At 42.9% G+C, this 18,497-nt stretch overlaps 1 protein-coding gene across 2 annotated transcripts in view; it reads left to right on the top strand.

Moving 5' to 3' along the window:
* The first annotated feature begins 10,335 nt into the window (after positions 1-10,335).
* The window catches only part of CTNNBL1 (catenin beta like 1), a 150,217-nt gene continuing 142,055 nt past the window's right edge, over positions 10,336-18,497 (top strand). Inside the window, exon 1 of one of the 2 annotated variants that reach the window (XM_037044034.1) lies at positions 10,336-10,488. In XM_037044034.1, the coding sequence (XP_036899929.1) occupies positions 10,459-10,488 (30 nt within the window). In that variant the 5' untranslated portion in view covers positions 10,336-10,458. The remainder of the gene's footprint in view (positions 10,489-18,497) is intronic. The other variant, XM_037044035.1, reaches the window with a different exon arrangement.

Here is an 18,497-nt window from a genome sequence, read left to right on the forward strand (position 1 = left end):
GCTGGGTCTTCAGGGCCCCAGGAATTCCTTCCTTCCTTCCTTCCTGGCCACGTGCTAACCATCCCCATTCAACTCTTTTATAAGCAAGAAATATACATCCATTTTTGTTGTTTATGATAGCAGTTAGATTCTTTTTACCCACGTTTTACAGATGATGGAGAGGAGGTGCAGGGAGGTGAAGTGACTTGCTCAGGGGTGCTCAGCCAGATGCAGCAGAGCCAGATTCTGACTTCAGAACATATACGACATATAATTGATGTTGCTTTATGCTCAGTAGGTTTTTGATAAATACTTGTTGAATGAGTGCAGTGAAGACTCTTGGTTTCCTAGCCTTTATGTTAAGAGCCTAGGGGGAAAGTAGTTCGAAAAGAAATCACGGAATGACCAAAAATCAAAATCAAAATGCATGGGTCTCCTCCACTATGTTGTACATTTCTGGAAGGCATTTGCTTTTCTGTTCTCACGCTTTAGTCTTTTACAGCCTCTGGCACAGTGCTTGGTACGTTATAGGGGCTCAAACACTGCGGCTCAACTCAATCCTACACACAGCACAGACTGGGTGTCTCCCAACTTTTTCAGATGGTGGAGAAATATTTTGAAAACATTGTCTTTCTTGCAGAATACCATGAACTAGTGACAAATTAAATTTCAAACCAGTAAATATATAATTTTTGTGCTAAAAGCAAGTACTGTCTCGCACGAGGCTCTGCCATAAAACGTGAAAGCTGCGCCCTGACTGGTGTGGCTCAGGTGGTTGGAGTGGCGTCCTGTAAACCAAAAGGTTGCAGGTTCGATTCCCGGTCAGGACACATGCCTGTGTTGTGGGTTTGGTCCCTGGTTGGGGCAGGTATGAGAAGCAACTGATCAATGTTTCTCTCTCACATTGATGCCCTTCTCTCTCTCCTCCTCCCCCTCTTTCTAAAATCAGTGAGCATGTCATCAGGGGAGGATACAAAAAAAAAAGTGAAAGCCACTGAATGCTTTGTTCATGAACTGCTCTGCAGCCACCAAGCCTCCACAACTGGATTTCTGAACAGCTCTGCCTCATTCACGAAAGTCTCCCCAGGAGCACAGTTTGAGCTGGTTGGAGTAGGAAGGGCCAATTAGTTAATGGCCAAGTGTCTGTCTTCATATTTGCTCGTCAATGGCTTAAAACCAACCAGTGGCCTCCTCAGGGCAACCTGCCAGGACTCTGTGTAAGCATTTTCATATTAGCTTCATCCCTATCTCTGTTTTATGCTCTTCTCCATGGTTTTCCTTTTTTTTTTCACCTTCTTTTAATTTATGCTACCTTGCTGTGTTTTATGGGTCTGATGTAAGCCACCTTAAATCCTTTCTGGAATAAGGTGGTGGTATAAATAAAAACATATAACATAAATATAAATATAAACTGTAACAAGCTCTGTAAAACCCATTCCTAAAATACCAACAGTGGCTGTTTATCACGGAGAGAAATAGGATGATTAGAGGTGTGTGGGGAGGGGAGGCAGTGTGTATCCAAGGGGGACAGAGCGATGTAATTTTACAAAGCCAAGATTGTGGCATTACAAATCATGTTAATAAATAGCATGGAGAGAAAAATTAGTTTTGTTTTATTACCTCTATTGATATTTATAGAGTTTGTTCAAGATAGAAATGCAGAAAATACAAGTAAACGAAAAGAAGAAAATTAAAGTCCCTCAAAGCCCACTGCTCAGGGACCATCCTCACTAACAGGCAGGCTCAGAACCTCTGCATCTTCTTCACGTAAGATTCAGAGAGCGGGGCCCAGCAGATTGGATGGAGCTTGGAGTCTGAGGGACCAGATGATGGGGCAGTGAAGGAGGAGGAGGAGAAGGGAAAGCAGGCCCTCTGGGGCTGGGGGAGGGGAGGAAAGAATCTTTGTGTGTGGCCACCTGAGGATAAATGGGGAATTGTCTGGTTTACATGTGGCGTGAATACCAGAAACGAGATTTGCTGGGTCCATCTTAGAGTCTTCAACTTCTTCAGATCAGTGGCTGTCTGATCATCCCTGGTCTGACTCAGGGATGAAGGCTGACTCTCATAGTGGACATAAAGGTGAATGCAGGGTTTAAGCAGAACTGCTTTGGGGTCCAGACGATGTGTCACTCAGCACTGAGGAGAGATGCCTGTACCCCATAACTCTGCAGGACACAGTCTGGACCCCGGAGGTGCAGCTTCTGGAGTGCCTGATTGCAATGTCTTGGACAGGGCAGCAGTGGTGGGGGGCAGGGTTCCCCTTTAAGTGACTTGGGGGCAGGAAGTGCCAATGAACAGACCAGAGCACAGGATCCCTCGAGAGGACCAGCCAGGCGTATACATGGTCATATGCACACCCAGAAAGAACTCAGTCGTTTGTGAGAGCTGGGGCTGACACTGGTGCAGGTGGAAGATCTGAGTCACAGAATGTTAATTAATGTTATTGTGACATCATTTATATGCTCAAGATGTCCAGCTTGGGAAAATTGAGGTCTTTTAAATGTATTCATATACAAGGACATGTATAGTTTATTTTTCTAGGCAAAAATTTGAGATTTCACTTGAAGTAGAGAATTTCATGAAACTTCTAAAGAGGTTGACACAGATCAGTCTTTCTTAGGGTGTGTTTCTCATAACACTGCTTCCATGGAATTACTAAGTCATAACGTGAAAAATGGCTTCTGTGGTAAAATGGCCTTGGAAAATATGGGGTCAAAGAAAGTTAAAACAGGCTTCCCCCTATCGGACTGCTCAGAGCTTTTAATACACTGACGTGCATCGTGATCCTCTGTGAGAAGGTACAAATTTAGCGGCTGCTCCTGCAGCTGATCTGGGGTGCAGGGCCTTTCACTGTCTTCATTGGTATCTGCTGGGAATTGTTCAGGGAGTCTAACGCATATTAATCGAATGCTCAGTTTATCAACAGGTCACAATAGCTGCCAATAATCAGAGTGTCAATCTTTGGTACCTAACCTGCTTCAACTTCGTATATCTATTGCTCCATAACAAAGTACCTAAAAAATAAGAAGTTAAAAATACTAAAGCACTTATTTTCTCATTGTCTCTGTGGATTAGGATGCTGGGACCAGCTTAGATGGATGATTCTGGCTCCCCATGACTCATGAGGTTGCAGTCAAGATATAAGTTGGGTTCTGGCTGGTGTGGCTCAGTGGATTGAGCACTGGCCTAAGAACCAAAGAGTCGCCAGTTCGATTCCTAGTCAGGCCACATGCCTGGGTTGCGGGCCAGGTCCCCAGTGGGGGCCACGTGAAAGGCAACCGCACACTGATGTTTCTCTTTCTCTCTCTTTCCTTCCATTCCCCCTCTCTAAAAATAAATAAATAAAATCTTTTAAAAAAAGATATAAGCTGGGGTTGTAGTCATCTGAAAGCTTGACTGGGACTGTAGGCTCCACTTCTGAGATGGACCGAATGAACCTCGCTTCCCATCATTCATGTGCTGTGTAGTCCCCTCCCACAATGAATAGATCTACTCTGCCCAACTTATAGCAGTTGCAGAAATGATGGACATTGACTTTTGGGACTAGGTCACAAAGCATTTTTACTTCTGCTCTGATCTCTCTTGGATCATTTGCTCTAGGGGAATCTAGCCTTCGTGGTACCAGAACACTCAGGCATCCAGACAGAGAGATCCGCACAGTGAGGAGTTATGGTTTCTGGCCAATGGGAAGCATCAACCTGCAGGCATCTGAGGGAGCCATCTTGGAAGTGATTGACATCTTGACTACAATCAGGAGAGATCTTGATCCACAGCTATGCTGCCAAGCAGCTTCCAAATTCCCAATCCACAGAAACTATGCAAGATAATCAATGTTCATTGTTATTATAAACCACTATGTCTTGGGGTAACTTGTTACACAGCAATAGGTAACTAATACACATCCTTAGTGCTAAGCTGCCTCAGTTCACTGGCCAAGGAGCCTGTTTATTTCCCAAGCTAAAAGTGGTCTTGACCGATGTCTTTTCACTGACCCCCAGTTAGTGGCTGCAAAATAGTTGTTTCCAGCCCCTATCATGAAAGCATCCCTGGACGGTCTGACTCATGAAGGTCATTGGCATGACTCATGAAGGCCATTGGCATTGATGAAGGGAGCCCCTCAGAATTAGGGGTTTATGAAAATCATTACATTCTTATGAACCATTGGGAGCCAGTTTTCATGGCTTTTCCAGCCCTACACGTTTTATCGCAGAACCCTTTCATTGTGCAAGGGTCACGGCTGATGCCCACCCACATCTTTCCTTTCTTTTCCCTTCCTCCCAAGAGAACGCCTCAGGGAAAGATGGTGCCTCTTCCCTTTTCCTCTTCCTGATGTCGTGCCTGGAACTGCAGCTGCCGTCTGCTGCAGGAGAACAATAACATGAGCTCCAATGTCTCTATCACCCAGCCTCAATGTCCCCATCCTCACCCATTCCTGCCTTGCCCTTGGATTATTCTGCAGCAAATTCCAATCATCATATTATTTCCTACAAAGATTTCAGTATGTATCTTTAAAAGATTAGAGCTTAAAAAATCGAATCGAATTCTATTATCATACCTCAAAAAAACCCCAAAACAACAACCCCACATCAAAATAATTCCTTGTCATTGCATACCCATAACTCTAGAGTCCTCACTTGGCTCGCAGTGTATTTAAGAAGAAAAATTCTCCTCCTGTTTCATGGAGACCAGTGCATGCTGGGAGAACTAATTATTCTTGAGCATTTGCTACTAATCTGTGCCTGAACCGTAAGTACTGTTTAAAGGTTAACTGAACCCACGTCCCTACTGTGGAGTGCGTAGTCAGACAGGCTTGGACTGGAATATTGCCAGTTACTAATGCCACGACTGTGGGCAAGTAGCTAAGCTCTTTACATTTCAGTTTCCACAACTGTTTGAAAATATTAGATTAGAGAGGATCCAGGGGCCTGCATTTGGGAAATGAGAGGCAGAGGGAACAGGGGCTTCTCCTGAACTTCAGACACCACATTCTGCTCCCCGGAAAACATATCCCCCTTTCCACTGTCCATTCAGAGCTTAAATATGGGAGCCAAGATTTTCCCGGCACTGTCACGTGTTTCTTCTCAGCCCACGGTTGCAGCGTAGGAGCTCCATATTGGTGATAAACATGCTTTATGAGTGTTTTTTTTGTGGGCACTTTTTAAATGGCTGCTCCAATAAATAATTTACTGGGGTATTGAAAGATGGAGGAAGCGACTCTGATTACATCTTGAAGTGCCAAAATCTTAAAGTTTAAAGAACCTAGGCAGCCACAGCTTTTTTTAAAGCATTCTGAAAGGGATAATTCTTCACCATTACATTTTTAAAAAAAGATTTTATTTATTTATTTTTAGAGGGGAAAGGAAGAGAGAGAGAGAAATATCAATGTATGGTTGCCTCTGGTGTGTCCCCTGCCGGGAACTGGCCTGCAACCGGGCATGTGCCCTGACTGGGAATCGAACCTCGATCGTGTGGTTCGCAGGCCCGCGCTCAATCCACTGAGCTATGCCAGCCAGGGCACCATTACATTTTTTAAAAAGGTCACATACAGCCTCTTGGGTGGTGCCCTTCTCCCATCTCCCTTCTACATGCCACTCTGAAATTAGCATCGTCGTCACGTTTCTGGACTGCTTGGTGCGTAGCATGTAGCTCTTCTTCTTTTTCCCTTGTTAGGTTTTTTCTGAGGTATAATTGATGCAACATTATATTCGTTTAGGGCATGCAATATAATAATTTTATACTTGCATATATTGCAAAATGATCACCACAGTTAAGTTGACATCCATCACCACACATTGTTAAAAATATTTGTTCTTGTGATGAGAACTTTCAAGATGCACTCTCTTGGCTACTCTCAAATATTAAATGTGCTGTTATTAACTATAGTCCCCACGTTGTATATTATATCCCCATGATTTATTTGTACCTTTTTGACCCTCTTTATCCATTTCACTCACCTCCTACTCCTGTCTCAGGCTACTACTAGTCTGTTCTCTACATCCATGAACCTTCTTTGTTGTTTTTCTTTCTTTTTTTAGATTCCACATATAAGTGAGATCATATAGCATTTGTCTTTTTCTGTCTGACTTATTTTACTTTGCACATATACAGCTCTTCCAAACTTCCATTTCCTTATCTTTAAAGTTAGAAAAGCATTTTGTCAGGATTTAGGGTAGGGATTTGATAGTATATTGCCAGGGATGAATGAATCAATCAGTGGATTGATTGGGTCATTTGTTAACAACTATTAGTGAGTGTCAATTAAGTGCTAGGTGTTGTGTTAGGTGCTGAGGCTATTGTGGTGAACAACACAGCAATCTCTGGCATTCTGGGGCTTAGAATATGGAAGGAAAACTAGACTCCAAATGAGTAAAGAGCAAATAAACATAGACACACAAATCACAAGTGTTCTGAGGAGAATGGTCAGGAATGCTAATAGAGAATCTGGAGGGAAGACGCCTCTGATGTGGTGACCTGAAGCTGAGACCTGAAGAATGAGTGCCCCAAGCCTCATTTCTGGGGAGGTTCCAGGGAGTTCATTTTTCTTTTCTTCTTTTCTAAGAGAGGGAGAGAAACATCAATGTGTAGTTACCTCTTGTGCACCCCCTACTGGGCACCTGGCCTGCAACCCAGGCATGTGCCCTGACTGGGAATCGAGCCACTGACCCTTTGGTTCGCAGGTTGGCACTCAATCCACTAAGCCACACCAACCAGGGCCCCAAGGAATTTTCAATGAATCTTCTCATCAAGGTAAACTGGGAACATCTTAATATAGTATTCAAGATCCTTTATGGTTAGAATCACCAGATTAAATGGAGCATGCCCAGTCAAATATCAGTTTCAGATAAGCAACTAAAAAGTTTTTAGTATGTTATTAAGTATTGTATGGAATGTATTTATACCAAATTTTGTTGTTTAACTGAAATTTAGATTTAACTGAATGTTCTATATTTTTATGCACTAAATCTGGCAACCCTATCCATAATCTTCCCCAGCTACACTTTCCTGCTTTACTTCCCACCATTCCCTCTATATGCCCTGTGACCGGTCTGCAAGAGATGGTCCAACTTCCATGTCTTTGATTACGCCTTTTCCTCTGCCTGTGTTGCCCATCTCTGACCATGTCCCCTTGGCAAACTCATCTCATCCTTGAAATACAGTCCAAATGGTACCTTTTTGCCAGACCATGCTGTCCCCATTCCACGGGGCTCACCAACCATGGTTCTCAAAGGGTTTTGCCTTATGATTCTTTTAAGGCCTGGTTTCTAAAGACACATGGACAAGATAAAATGCCTGCAAAAGAAAGTGTATAAGGAATAATTTCATTTTCCCACCTCCCTATCCCCATCAATTCCCACTCTACTCCTCATAATATTAACATCAAACAATAAATGAGCACTCTTCTCTTCCAGACTTGTGCTAAGCGCTTTGCACGCAGCAGCTCATGTAAATACCCGGTAATCCTATGAGACAAATTCAGCTAATGCCCACTTTGCAGGAGAGGCAATCAGGTACATAGAGGCAGAGTCACTGGCCTCTGTTTCTGGAGCTGTAAAATGAGTCTCGTGACGATATTTTTCTCCTTAGCGTTTCTCCCAAAGGAGACTGTAGGTTGCAAGAGGGCAGGAACTTTTTTCCTTACGAACTTCTATATCCTCAGAAACCAGAATTGTGTCTGGCATTGAGTAGGCACTCAGGAAATACTTGTGGAATACCTTACAGATGAACGGACTACAATTTAGAGAAAGGAACATACCCGAGAGCACGTAGGGAGATAGATGTGTTGGAACTTTGACCAGAATCACTGAAAAATTAATAACCCTAATTTGCAGCATTTGATCATTTCCATGATGTAAGTACTCCCACTGTGGCTAATTTCAAGCCACGGAGATGATGCCAATCTGCTTGCAAATTTCTTGAAAATCTAACCATAGGCTTGTGCAAGCCTGTCTGTACAAGCTGGTTCCAGCATATCAAGAACTAGGACATAGTTCTAAAGGACACCCAATTCCAAAGGGCACTCCCACCAGTTTTCTATCCTGTTGCCCTGAACAAGGCAAAGCCCATACTTAGAGCTAAGTAGGAGGGGAAAAGACACTGACATAACCCATTTGAAACCAGAATCACCAAGGTGATTCTTAAAACAAAAACAAAACCATAAGCCCAATCACAAAACTCTGCTGCTTAAAACCTTCTAATATTGAGCTAATATTCTTAGCATATAATCTAATCTTTTTACCATGACCCACAAGGCTCACTGCGAAACCTCTGCCTCCATCAGGCACTGTACTAGGCTTTTTGTACTAAGATTTAGTGGTGAAGATGACATATACAATTCCTGCTCTCATGGATCCTGAGTCCAGGAAAGGAGCTGGTCAATGAGCAAATAATGAACCATTAAGTACAAATTACAAAAGCAGACCTAGTGCAGTAGAGGAGGTGCTCAGAAGAGAATAATGAGGGGAGGTTGCTTACCTGGACTGAAGGTGAGTTGAGTTACTCAAAGAAAGTAACATTTGACACCTGAAGAATGAGAAAGAACTGGTTGAGTCGTGGGACTTGTGGCCTAAGGATTCACCACTTTGAGGAATAAAAATAATTTCTGTATAATTGGAGACAGCAAAGATGGGCTGGGGAGGATGGTTATAAGCATGGCTGTGGTGTGAATATTTGTGTCCTCCTAAAGTTCATAAGGCAAAATTCAACCGAGATGATGGTATTAGAAAGTGGAACATTGGGGAGGTGATTAGGTCATAAAGGTGGAGCCCTCATGAATGGGATTAGTGCTTTTATAAGAGGCAAGCGAAACTCCCTCACCCCCTTCTGCCATGTGAGGACACAGTGAGAAAGCAGACCCTCACCCAACAATGAATCTGCCAGTACCTTGATCATGGCCTTTCTAGGCTCCAGAACCACTACGAATAAATTTCTGTTGTTTATAAGTCACCCAGTGTACAACTTTTTTTTTTCACAGCAGTCTGAACAGACTAAGACAGACACGGACATGAAGGACAGGTGGCTAAAGGGTAAGGGGTAACTCAAGGACAGGCTTAACACCTTTTTTATATTTCTTAGGTCGAAAGAGGATCACCCAGAACCCACCAGGTCTTGCACAGAGGAATAAACAGAAGCCTAAAGAGGAAAATGTGACCATCAGTAGTTTTTTAGCCAGTAACGGTTGAATTGTATGTCCTTGGACAATACACTTTCTGAGACAGCCCCATCCAACAAAATACAATGGGAGCCTCCACAAAGAGGGCTGCATATGCAGTTTACATTTTCTAACAGCCACATTTAAAAAGCAAAAAGGAATGTGTGAAATTAAGTTTAGATTTTATTTAACTTGATATATCCAAAATATCACTTCAACATGTAATCAACAGAAGTCCTAAAAAGCCTGTGTATTGGGTTGGCCAAAAAGTCCATTATGATTTTTCGGTATGATGGCTCTAGTAGTGTTTAACTGTCTTTAACTTCATTCGAAATAATTTCGTTAGATTGTATTGTGACAGCTGTTACATCAGCGTGATTCAAAAAACTTGTCAAAATTGGTGAATTTGTGTGCAGCCTTTTAATATTGAAGATGGAAGAAAATACACAACACTTTCAGTATATTATGTTTTATTATTTCAAGAAAGGTAAAAACACAATTGAAATGCAAAAAAAAATGATTTGTGCAGTGTTACGGAGAATGTCCCATGACTACTTGAATGCAACTGGTTTGCAAAGTTTCTTGGTACTATTGACACTTTGGCCAAATAATTCTTTGCTGTGGGGCTGTCTCATGCATTGGAAGATGTTTAGCAGCACCCCTGGCCTCTACCCTCTATAAGCCAACAGCAGGAGATAGGCAACATATTCAAAATGTCCAAATTAATAAAGGTATTGGACAAAATGAAAACTGTGTTTTTTATTTTGTGAAAAATACATAAGGGACTTTTTGGCCAACCCAATATTTTATTTACTTATGGCACATTTCAATTCACACTAGCCATATTTCAAGTTCTAATTAGCCACATGTGGTTGATGGGTATAGTACTGGACAGTGCAGTGGTATGCCTTAGCTTCCTCATCTGTAAAAAGGAGAATAAAATTGCATAGGTCACTGGGAGGAACGCGAGATTTGCTGTGAAACACCCAAAATCTTGCCCTGTATTTAGGAAGCGTGCAAAACAATCTTGGATCTTATGGTCTTTTCACTCAGAGGACCGCCCCCTTACAAGTCCCCGCCCCCTTCCCCGCCCCCTTCAAGCTCCGGGCGGAAGCAGAGCTGTCACAAATGCAGCGCGCTTTACGGCAGCGCTGCCTTTAAACGCAGTGTGGCTGGCTCGCGCGTCGCGCACACTTTTACCTCATTGGCTCTGCGTCCCCGCTCACGGTGCTTTTCGGCAGTGTGGCTGGAATCGCTGCCCAGGCGGCCTAGGTTTGGGTTTGAGTGGAGGAAAGGAACCAGAGTTAGCGGTATTGGCTGCTCCTGAAACTATGGATGTGGGCGAACTTCTGAGCTACCAGGTAGGAGGGACGAGAGAGCTGGGGGACCGTATCCTCTCCCAGGCAGGGGCCGCGGGTCCCTTATCTCACCTCCTGTCATCTCAGTTGCGGGCCCAGGTCCCCTCATTTCTCGTGCCACCGGAGTCCGAGCCTCTCATTTCACTTCATTGCCTCTCGAGAACCTCCTGGGCTCTTTCAGTTTATTCCTTCTCAAGGCTCGAGCCCCTTCTCAACTCCAGCCTTGACTCCTTCTCGCTCTACCCTTGGGCCTGGTTCCCTTCAACTCTTCTGAAGGCCCCAGGCCATCTTCACTGCCGCCCCTCTTGAGCATTCTGCTGCCCCACCCACTGAGTTTGTGGTGGTGGTGGGAGGGGGCGGCCTTCGTTGCATTTGAGCCCCGGCTTCTCCACTGACTGCCTACGTGGCTTTTTGACAAATCGTTTTTGCCCTCTTTGAGCCCCAGGTTTTATACGTTTAAATCAGAGACACTAATAGTTCTCTAGTAGGGTTGTTTGAGGACTCTATCAACTAATGGACCTGAAAGCATATTTTAAAGTGTAGAAAGCTGTGCCCATATTAACTGCAGATAACGGGAAATGTTTGGAATTCTTGCACGGGCCGGACGCCTAGGAATCTTCTGTCCTCCTTGTTCAGGGTACTTGTGGGGGGACGGTGGCCCAGAGGGCAGAAAGGACTTCTCCAAAGTCACTCAACAAGTAAGAGCTAGGATGAGGGCTGAGGTCTCCTGGCTCCCAGCTCAAAAATTTCCTCCCTCTTTTGATTTCCTGAAGAGGCTGCTTGTCAGAGGCAGGAGAACTGTTCTGTCCAATATTGTAGCCACTAGTCACATGTGGCTATTGAACACTTGAAATGGGACAAGTCTGAATTGAGAAGTACTGTAAGGGTAAAATCACACTGGATTTTGAAGACTCCGTATGAAAGAAATAAAATTTGTGTGTTGACTACACGATCATATTAATCGTATCAGTGACATTGATCATGTTGGTTAAATGATCATTATGGAGAAGGGGTGAAATAAAATCATCTAAATTGTACCTGTTTGTGTTTACTTTTTAATGTAGCTACTCGCCTTTTAAGTTGGCTACTAAACTTACAGATATAGCTGGCCTCATATTTGTATTGGACCAGTTCTGCAGTTTAGAGGATAGGTAATTAAGAGTCATGAACCTGGAGCCCCATGTTGCCTGGAATCTCTGTTTTGAACCTTGAACACAGTACTTAACCTGTCTGTGCCTTGGTTTCCTCATCTGTAAAAGAGGGCAATGTTGATGCCTACCACATAGGTCTCTTGTGAAGCTTAGACCAATGGTTGTTAAATAGTGAACATTCAATAGATGTGAGCAATTATATTTGTGCTGCTACTTAAGCCACTATGCAAAGAACTGATCTTGGAGATGAGACAGAACTTATAGGCAGTGGGGAGGGATATAGCCAAGAGATTTCTCCTTTTAAGACAGTAATTGAGCATGAAAGAAAGGAAACAAAAGAGTTGTCGAAGGAGTGATTGTACATATGTTTGGGTTGTAGACTGGCTAGCTCTTGACTCATGCTAGAGGAGATTCATTCATTTGATCAACAAATATGTATTGAACCTTATATCCAAGGCACTGTGTCCACTGAGTATACAACACTGAACTAAACAAAGTTCTTGCTTTTGTGGAGCTTATAGTTTGGTGGGGAAGTAATAAGAGAATAAGTGAGTAAACAAGAATCAGAGTGTGCTAAGTGCTTTGAAGAGTATGCAGATATTACTGTAGAACTGCGCTGCTGTTTAGTGTGCTAGCCACTGGGCACATGTGACTGCCCACACTTGGAATATGGAAATGTGGCTAGTTCTAATTGGTTTCTGCTCTATGTGTAAGATACACACTGGATTTCCAAGAGTTAGTATGAAAAAAATGAATGTAAAATATATTAGTAATTTTTGCATTGGTTACATGTTGAAATGATAATACCATATATTGGCTTAAAATATATTATTAAAATTAATGTTACCTTCTTGTAAACTTTTAATGTCACTATTAGAAAATTTAAAGTTATATATTTTGCTTGTTTGGGGCTTTCAAAATACTTTTATTGGACAGTATTGCTGAGGAAAATGACCCCTGGGAGTGGGGGACAGGGCCTATTACTTTAGATAACGTGGACTGGGAAGGGCTCTCTGAGGAATAGGCTTCAGAGGACCAAAGGCTAGGAAGGAGCCGATTAAGTGGAACGGGCAGAATGATCAAGGCAGAGGGAAGAGCAAGCGCTTGGGCCCCGAAGCAGGAAGCTGGTGCAGCCTGTGAGAGGACCAGAAAGAGTTCTGATGGAATGTGGTGAGTGAGCAGGAGCGTGGCAGGTGGTGAAGCTGGAGATGTAGGCCGATGACAGGCAGTGTGGGCCTTGCTGTGGGCCACAACACGGAGTTTGGGTTTTATTTTGAGAGGTATTTTAGATAGCCTCATTTAACGCACCTGTTTGCAGATGAATAGTGAACCCCATTTTAGGAGTTCTCTGAAGGGACTGCCCTGAGGTTATGGGCCCAGATAGTAGCAGAGTTGAAAGCAGAATCCTGATCTCCACGGTTCTAGCCCTGTTCATTCCCCAGAGACACTATTCATGCATTTTTCTTTCTGAAAGATCAATGTCCACACTTCCTGTTCCTAAAAGATGGTACAGGTTGGAATCTAGTCTGTAGTCATTCAAAGGGATGCACACATCCTTTTGTGGAAGTTGTGAGGGTCTTCTGAGTTAATGGATACAAAAGCTCGTTGGAAACAGTAGCGTTTTATAGGTATGAAAGATGCATACGTACCTACTTCATCTATCTAAATTCTTATAATTACCCTATAAGGGAGGTGCTATTTTTAAAAAATATTTTACTCATTTATTTATTTTAGAGAGAGGGAGGGGAGGGAGAGAAACATCAGTCAGTTGCCTCTGGAATGCTCCCGCCTGGGGGCCTGGCCCCTAACCAAGGCTGTTTCCTGACTGGGAATCAAACCTGTGATCTTTCAGTTTGCAGGCTGGCACTCAGTCCACTGAGCCACACCAGCCAGGGTGGAAGGTGCTACTTTTCATCCCTGTTGCATAGATGAGGTACAAAAAAGGACCTACCTCGTTGCTGGAGCTCCTAACCACTGTGCTGTACTGTCTGTCTGCTTTGTCAGATGCTGAGCTGACGTGCCTTCAGATAAGTTCTTATTTTAATTCTCAACATGCCCCTTTGCCTGCCTTTCTTTATAGAAAAGGAAACTCTAAGTTTGAGAGGTCAAGTTACCTAGCCAAGGTCAAAGAGCCAGTTAAGGAGCAGAGGTGGAAGTGGAACCTACCCAAATGTAGTTTTCCATTTTGTTTTCAGGTTTTTAAAAACTTTCAGAGCTGAAGTATGTTCCACATATAGAAGAATGCATCAATTTTAAGTGCCATTGATTATAGTTATCAGTGTTAATACTGAAGTTTATTTCTCAGGGCCAGGCTGGAGCAAAGTTGTCTGATTTGAACTTCCCCACCCCCAGAGTTTGATTCAGTAAGTCCTGTGGGACCGCAGAGTTTGCATGATCCCAGGTGACGTGAGGGTCTAGGGACCACATTTTGAGATCCCCTGGTTTAGATGATCTACATGTCTTCAAAAAATTTCTTCAGTTGCGACAGTCTTTCTTCTTGTGGCCGTTAGTTTGCAGTTTTTGGGGGGCTTAAGTTATACTTTTCCCCTGCCATCCCAGATATTGTGAGCAAATCACTTAATCTTTCTGGGCCTCAGTTTCCTCATATGACTAATGAGGGGATTAAGTAAGTCTCTCTGAGGTCCCTTCTAGCTTTAAAATTCTGTGATACTAATTTAGGCCAAGAGCTCCAGAGACTTCAAGGGATAAAAAATCTTGATGTAATAGAATGAACTGGGGCGAAAATCTGGAAGATTTGAGTTTTAATCCTTCCTTTGTCATTGCTTATCTGAGTGATTCAGGACAAAAGTCACTTCCCCTCTCTGAACATTATTTTTTAAAACCACTTAGAAAACTACCTTTAAAATGAGGGGATTGAGCTATGCAACTTATGTTTCTTTCCTGAAATTCGGAGGCCAAGGTAAGCAAAGAAAATAAGTAATTCAAGAAATGTTTAGTAAAAGTATTTAACATTCTTTGTGCGCTCACTAAATTTCATTTTTGAGACAACTTGGAGGGAAGATTGCAATTTTCTGCTGAGATTGGTTCTTCTAGTAATAGAGTTAGGCAGCCAGGGCCTTTTTCTCTCTGCCTTATATCCTTGACACATGTTAACTCTTCATTTGGGAAGATAGGAGAATTACAGTCTGGACAGAAGGTGTCGGAAAAAGTCTTAAAGAGGAAACCAGTTATGTTTGCAATATGGAAATGTACTTTTCTGATGCCTCCAGGCCTAGACATCTCATCAGGAAGTGTGCCCACCCGTTCCCTGGCTGAGAAGTTTTTACTGCATAGGCGTGCATGTGAACTCCAGGGCGTTCTCGTTAATACTAATTCCACAGATGTCTGGGAAAAGTTCTTGCATCTGAAGTTTTGCAGTGAGGAATTCATATTTAGTGCAGCTTGGCTGAGTGGAAATGACTTGCTTTGTGACATGAGAAATGTCCTGTTTGAGGCAGATGGGGTCAGAGACCCTTGGTTTTGTCAATATTGCAGACACCCACTCCCCTCTTCACCTATGAGGTGATATCAGTGTGTTTCCTTGGATTGCAGGTTGCCTATAGGAATCTATAATCCTGCTCCTTTCCCCTTATTATTTGTCTTTTTTTTGTAATGATAGTAAGCTGACAAGACCAATATTAAAGTATTGAGAAAAAGAAAACTACTAATCTTTATTTTTATATTCCCACAGTCTTTAGGGGTTTTGCATGGCTATAACTATTGTGTATAACTGTTTTGTGTTCTATATCTTCAGTTTGACATTGTCAGAAATACTTCCTGTGTTTCTACATGGTCTTTATGTTACTATTAATGTTTGTATATTTTTGGTCAAGTGATAGGCCGACCATTTTCCCCTAAGTTATTTCCTTGTAATTATTTAGATTGTTTTTCAGGTTTTTGTTCTCGGAGATAACATTGCAGTGAATTTCTTTATTCATGTGGCGTTTCCCTCCCATCTGTCCTTAGTAATTAACCACGTGTCGTATCCTGTGCTAAGTATTGCATGTACTTAAATTGTTAAGACATTATCTGGACCTTAAAGTATTCACAATTTGAGGGGTGAGACAGACATCCTAACAACTAACTATGAATAAAGCACAATGGAGGGAATGGTTGGATATGCCTGGAGAGGAGAGGAGGTGTATTGATGGGGATGGATTTGGTTTGGCCTGGTCATTGAAGAAAAGGGAGATGACATTGGCATCTCAGTCTTGAATGAGTAGGAATTCTGTGGACAACGAAGGAGGCCGAGGAGAATCATTCTCGACTTGGATTAGTGAAAGCCAAAGTGGGGGAGCGAAATGTTCAGAGCACTGAGTGAGTGAGGGGAGTGGCGGGAGACGAAGGAGTCACCCTGGCCGGAGTTACGCTGAGTAACACGAAGTGCCCGTGTGGAATTAATCTTCTGTCAGTGTACAGTGCTGAGAGCGGCGCGCGTGCTGGTTTTGCCACAATCCTGATACCACGCGTTGTCATGACTTAATTTCCCCATCAATCTCACAGGTATAGAAAGTGTGAGTTCAAATTTGCTTTAATAAGCATTTTTTCTTGTGTTTATCATCTGTATTTCTTTTTATCTGCCTCTGTCTCTTAAAGTGATGTGGTCTGTAATTGGGCTCTCCTGTTGTGTTTTTGTTGGTGGTGTGCGCATGGGAAACACTGGCGTTCGGAACACTAGGTGACCAGAGGCACCCTTCATTCTCCGGGGGCCCTGTCTGACTCGCAGCCCTTCGGGTGTTATCCTAATCAGGAGGTCATTCGATGGCATCTCGAAGTAGGCTCTTTCTGTACGGCAGTTCAGACTAGTGCTTTTTGGAGTTATTTCTTGTTAGAAGTGACTTTTTTATCCATAACAGATAAAAAGNTGGGAAACACTGGCGTTCGGAACACTAGGTGACCAGAGGCACCCTTCATTCTCCGGGGGCCCTGTCTGACTCGCAGCCCTTCGGGTGTTATCCTAATCAGGAGGTCATTCGATGGCATCTCGAAGTAGTCTCTTTCTGTACGGCAGTTCAGACTAGTGCTTTTTGGAGTTATTTCTTGTTAGAAGTGACTTTTTTATCCATAACAGATAAAAAGCTATTCTCATGTGCTTTTCCCATTTCAGGGTGTTTTCTGTTTTATCTCCTAAGTGATTTTTTTTAAAGTTCATTTCCTCCCTTTGCAGCCTTCTCATCCTTTCTCCTTCCCCTCGTGCATTCTTTCCAAACTCACAAACAAGTATGTTCAGTCTCCTTGCCCACTAGACAGTGAACTTAGAGGCAGGGACCAGCATCTGGCAATGTCTTCCCCATAACTGTTGCCTAACAAATGTTTAATGATTGAGGGAGTGAAGTACTACATGCCTTCAAATACGCTCTGGGTATTCCCCCCTTTGGAATGCTTTTGTTCTAGTATCTTGTTTGCTTGCTGACTTGTATCTCTGCTTTTATGTTAGGCATCAAGAAAGATGGATTCAAATCTTTTACTTCAGTTTCTGAATTGTCTTCTTCCTTATTATGTCTTACTACTTTGCTGTAAAACCTACATTAAGATTTTTTTATTTTGAACTAATTTTAAACTTATAATTTGCAAAAAGAGTAAAAAGTTTTAATGTACTCCTCACTCAGCATCCCCTAAACTAATATATTTTATAGCAATGGTACAACGATCAGGAAATTAACATTTATATATTAGTAACTAAACCACAGACTTACTTCAGATACCACCAGTTTTTCCACTAATGTCCTTCCTGTTCTGGAATATTACCAGGATACTGCATTTAATTGTCATTTTCTTTTGTCTTTTATGAACTTGACTTTTTTTTGAGTGGTCAGTTATTTTGTAGAATCTCTAAGAGCTACGTTCTTGAAGGTTGTCAATGCCCTCTTTAAGGTCAGGGGTTTTCTTGGTTCATCCATTCTTCTGTCTTCTGTCTTTCTGCACCTTTACGTAGACAGCTCTTAGTTCACTTGCCCTGACTTGGTTTTCATGTGTCTACCGTACCTTCTGGCCAGATGTTCTGGTATCACACAATCCCCTGCCTCTCTCCGCCTGCCCTGCCACCTCCCCCTGATTTTGCATTGTAGTCCGTGGTGTCACTGTTCAGGAGGACTTGAAGAAGGCTTGGACCTATTTCTCAGATGAAAGGGCTCAAAGATGGAAAGACAAGGCTCTTTTCTGTGGTCATACAAGTTCATAAGCAGAGGAGTTCTTCTCTCGGGAGTCAAAGTGTTGAGAGCTGAAAGTGATTAAGTTGCACCTCTTTTTAAAAAAGATTTTATGTATTTTTTCTTAGAGAGAGGGCAAGGGAGAGAGGAAAAGAGGGAGAGAAACACTGATTGGTTGCCTCTTCCATGCCCCCAACAGGGACCTGGCCGGTAACCCACGCACGTGCCCAGACTGGGAATCAAACCAGTGACCTTTCTGTTTGCAGGCTGGCACTCAACCTACCGAGCTACACCAGCCAGGGCTAAGTCACCCTTCTTGCTCTCATGGAACTTATAGATGAGCGGGGGCATCCCACAGATTTGAAAACTGATTAATTCAGCGCACAGCGTTGGTGCCGTTTACAGAGGCGGAACAAGATGCGGTCGAGGGCACAGGGGCAGGAGCAGTTCTGCCTTTGGGAGGTGGGGAGGGTTTTGTAGAGAAGTGTTTTCTTCATCAGGAATCATCTCTCTGTTCCTTCCTTTCCGTGTCAAGCACCATCATCTTACTGTAGACTCGCGGGGCTTGGTCAAATAAGTAGCTTTCTAGTCGTTCTTACTCTTTACTTATATTGACATAGTGGATGTATTTTTATCTTCTCCGTAGGCCAACAGAATACTCTTCTCTGATCATAGACCTCAGCCCTGTATGTTTCAGCTTTCTTGAAGATAG

The sequence above is a fragment of the Sturnira hondurensis genome, unplaced genomic scaffold (genome assembly GCF_014824575.4).
Source record: "Sturnira hondurensis isolate 20B ecotype Veracruz unplaced genomic scaffold, ASM1482457v3 Scaffold0004136, whole genome shotgun sequence".
In the NCBI taxonomy this organism is placed as follows: domain Eukaryota; kingdom Metazoa; phylum Chordata; class Mammalia; order Chiroptera; family Phyllostomidae; genus Sturnira; species Sturnira hondurensis.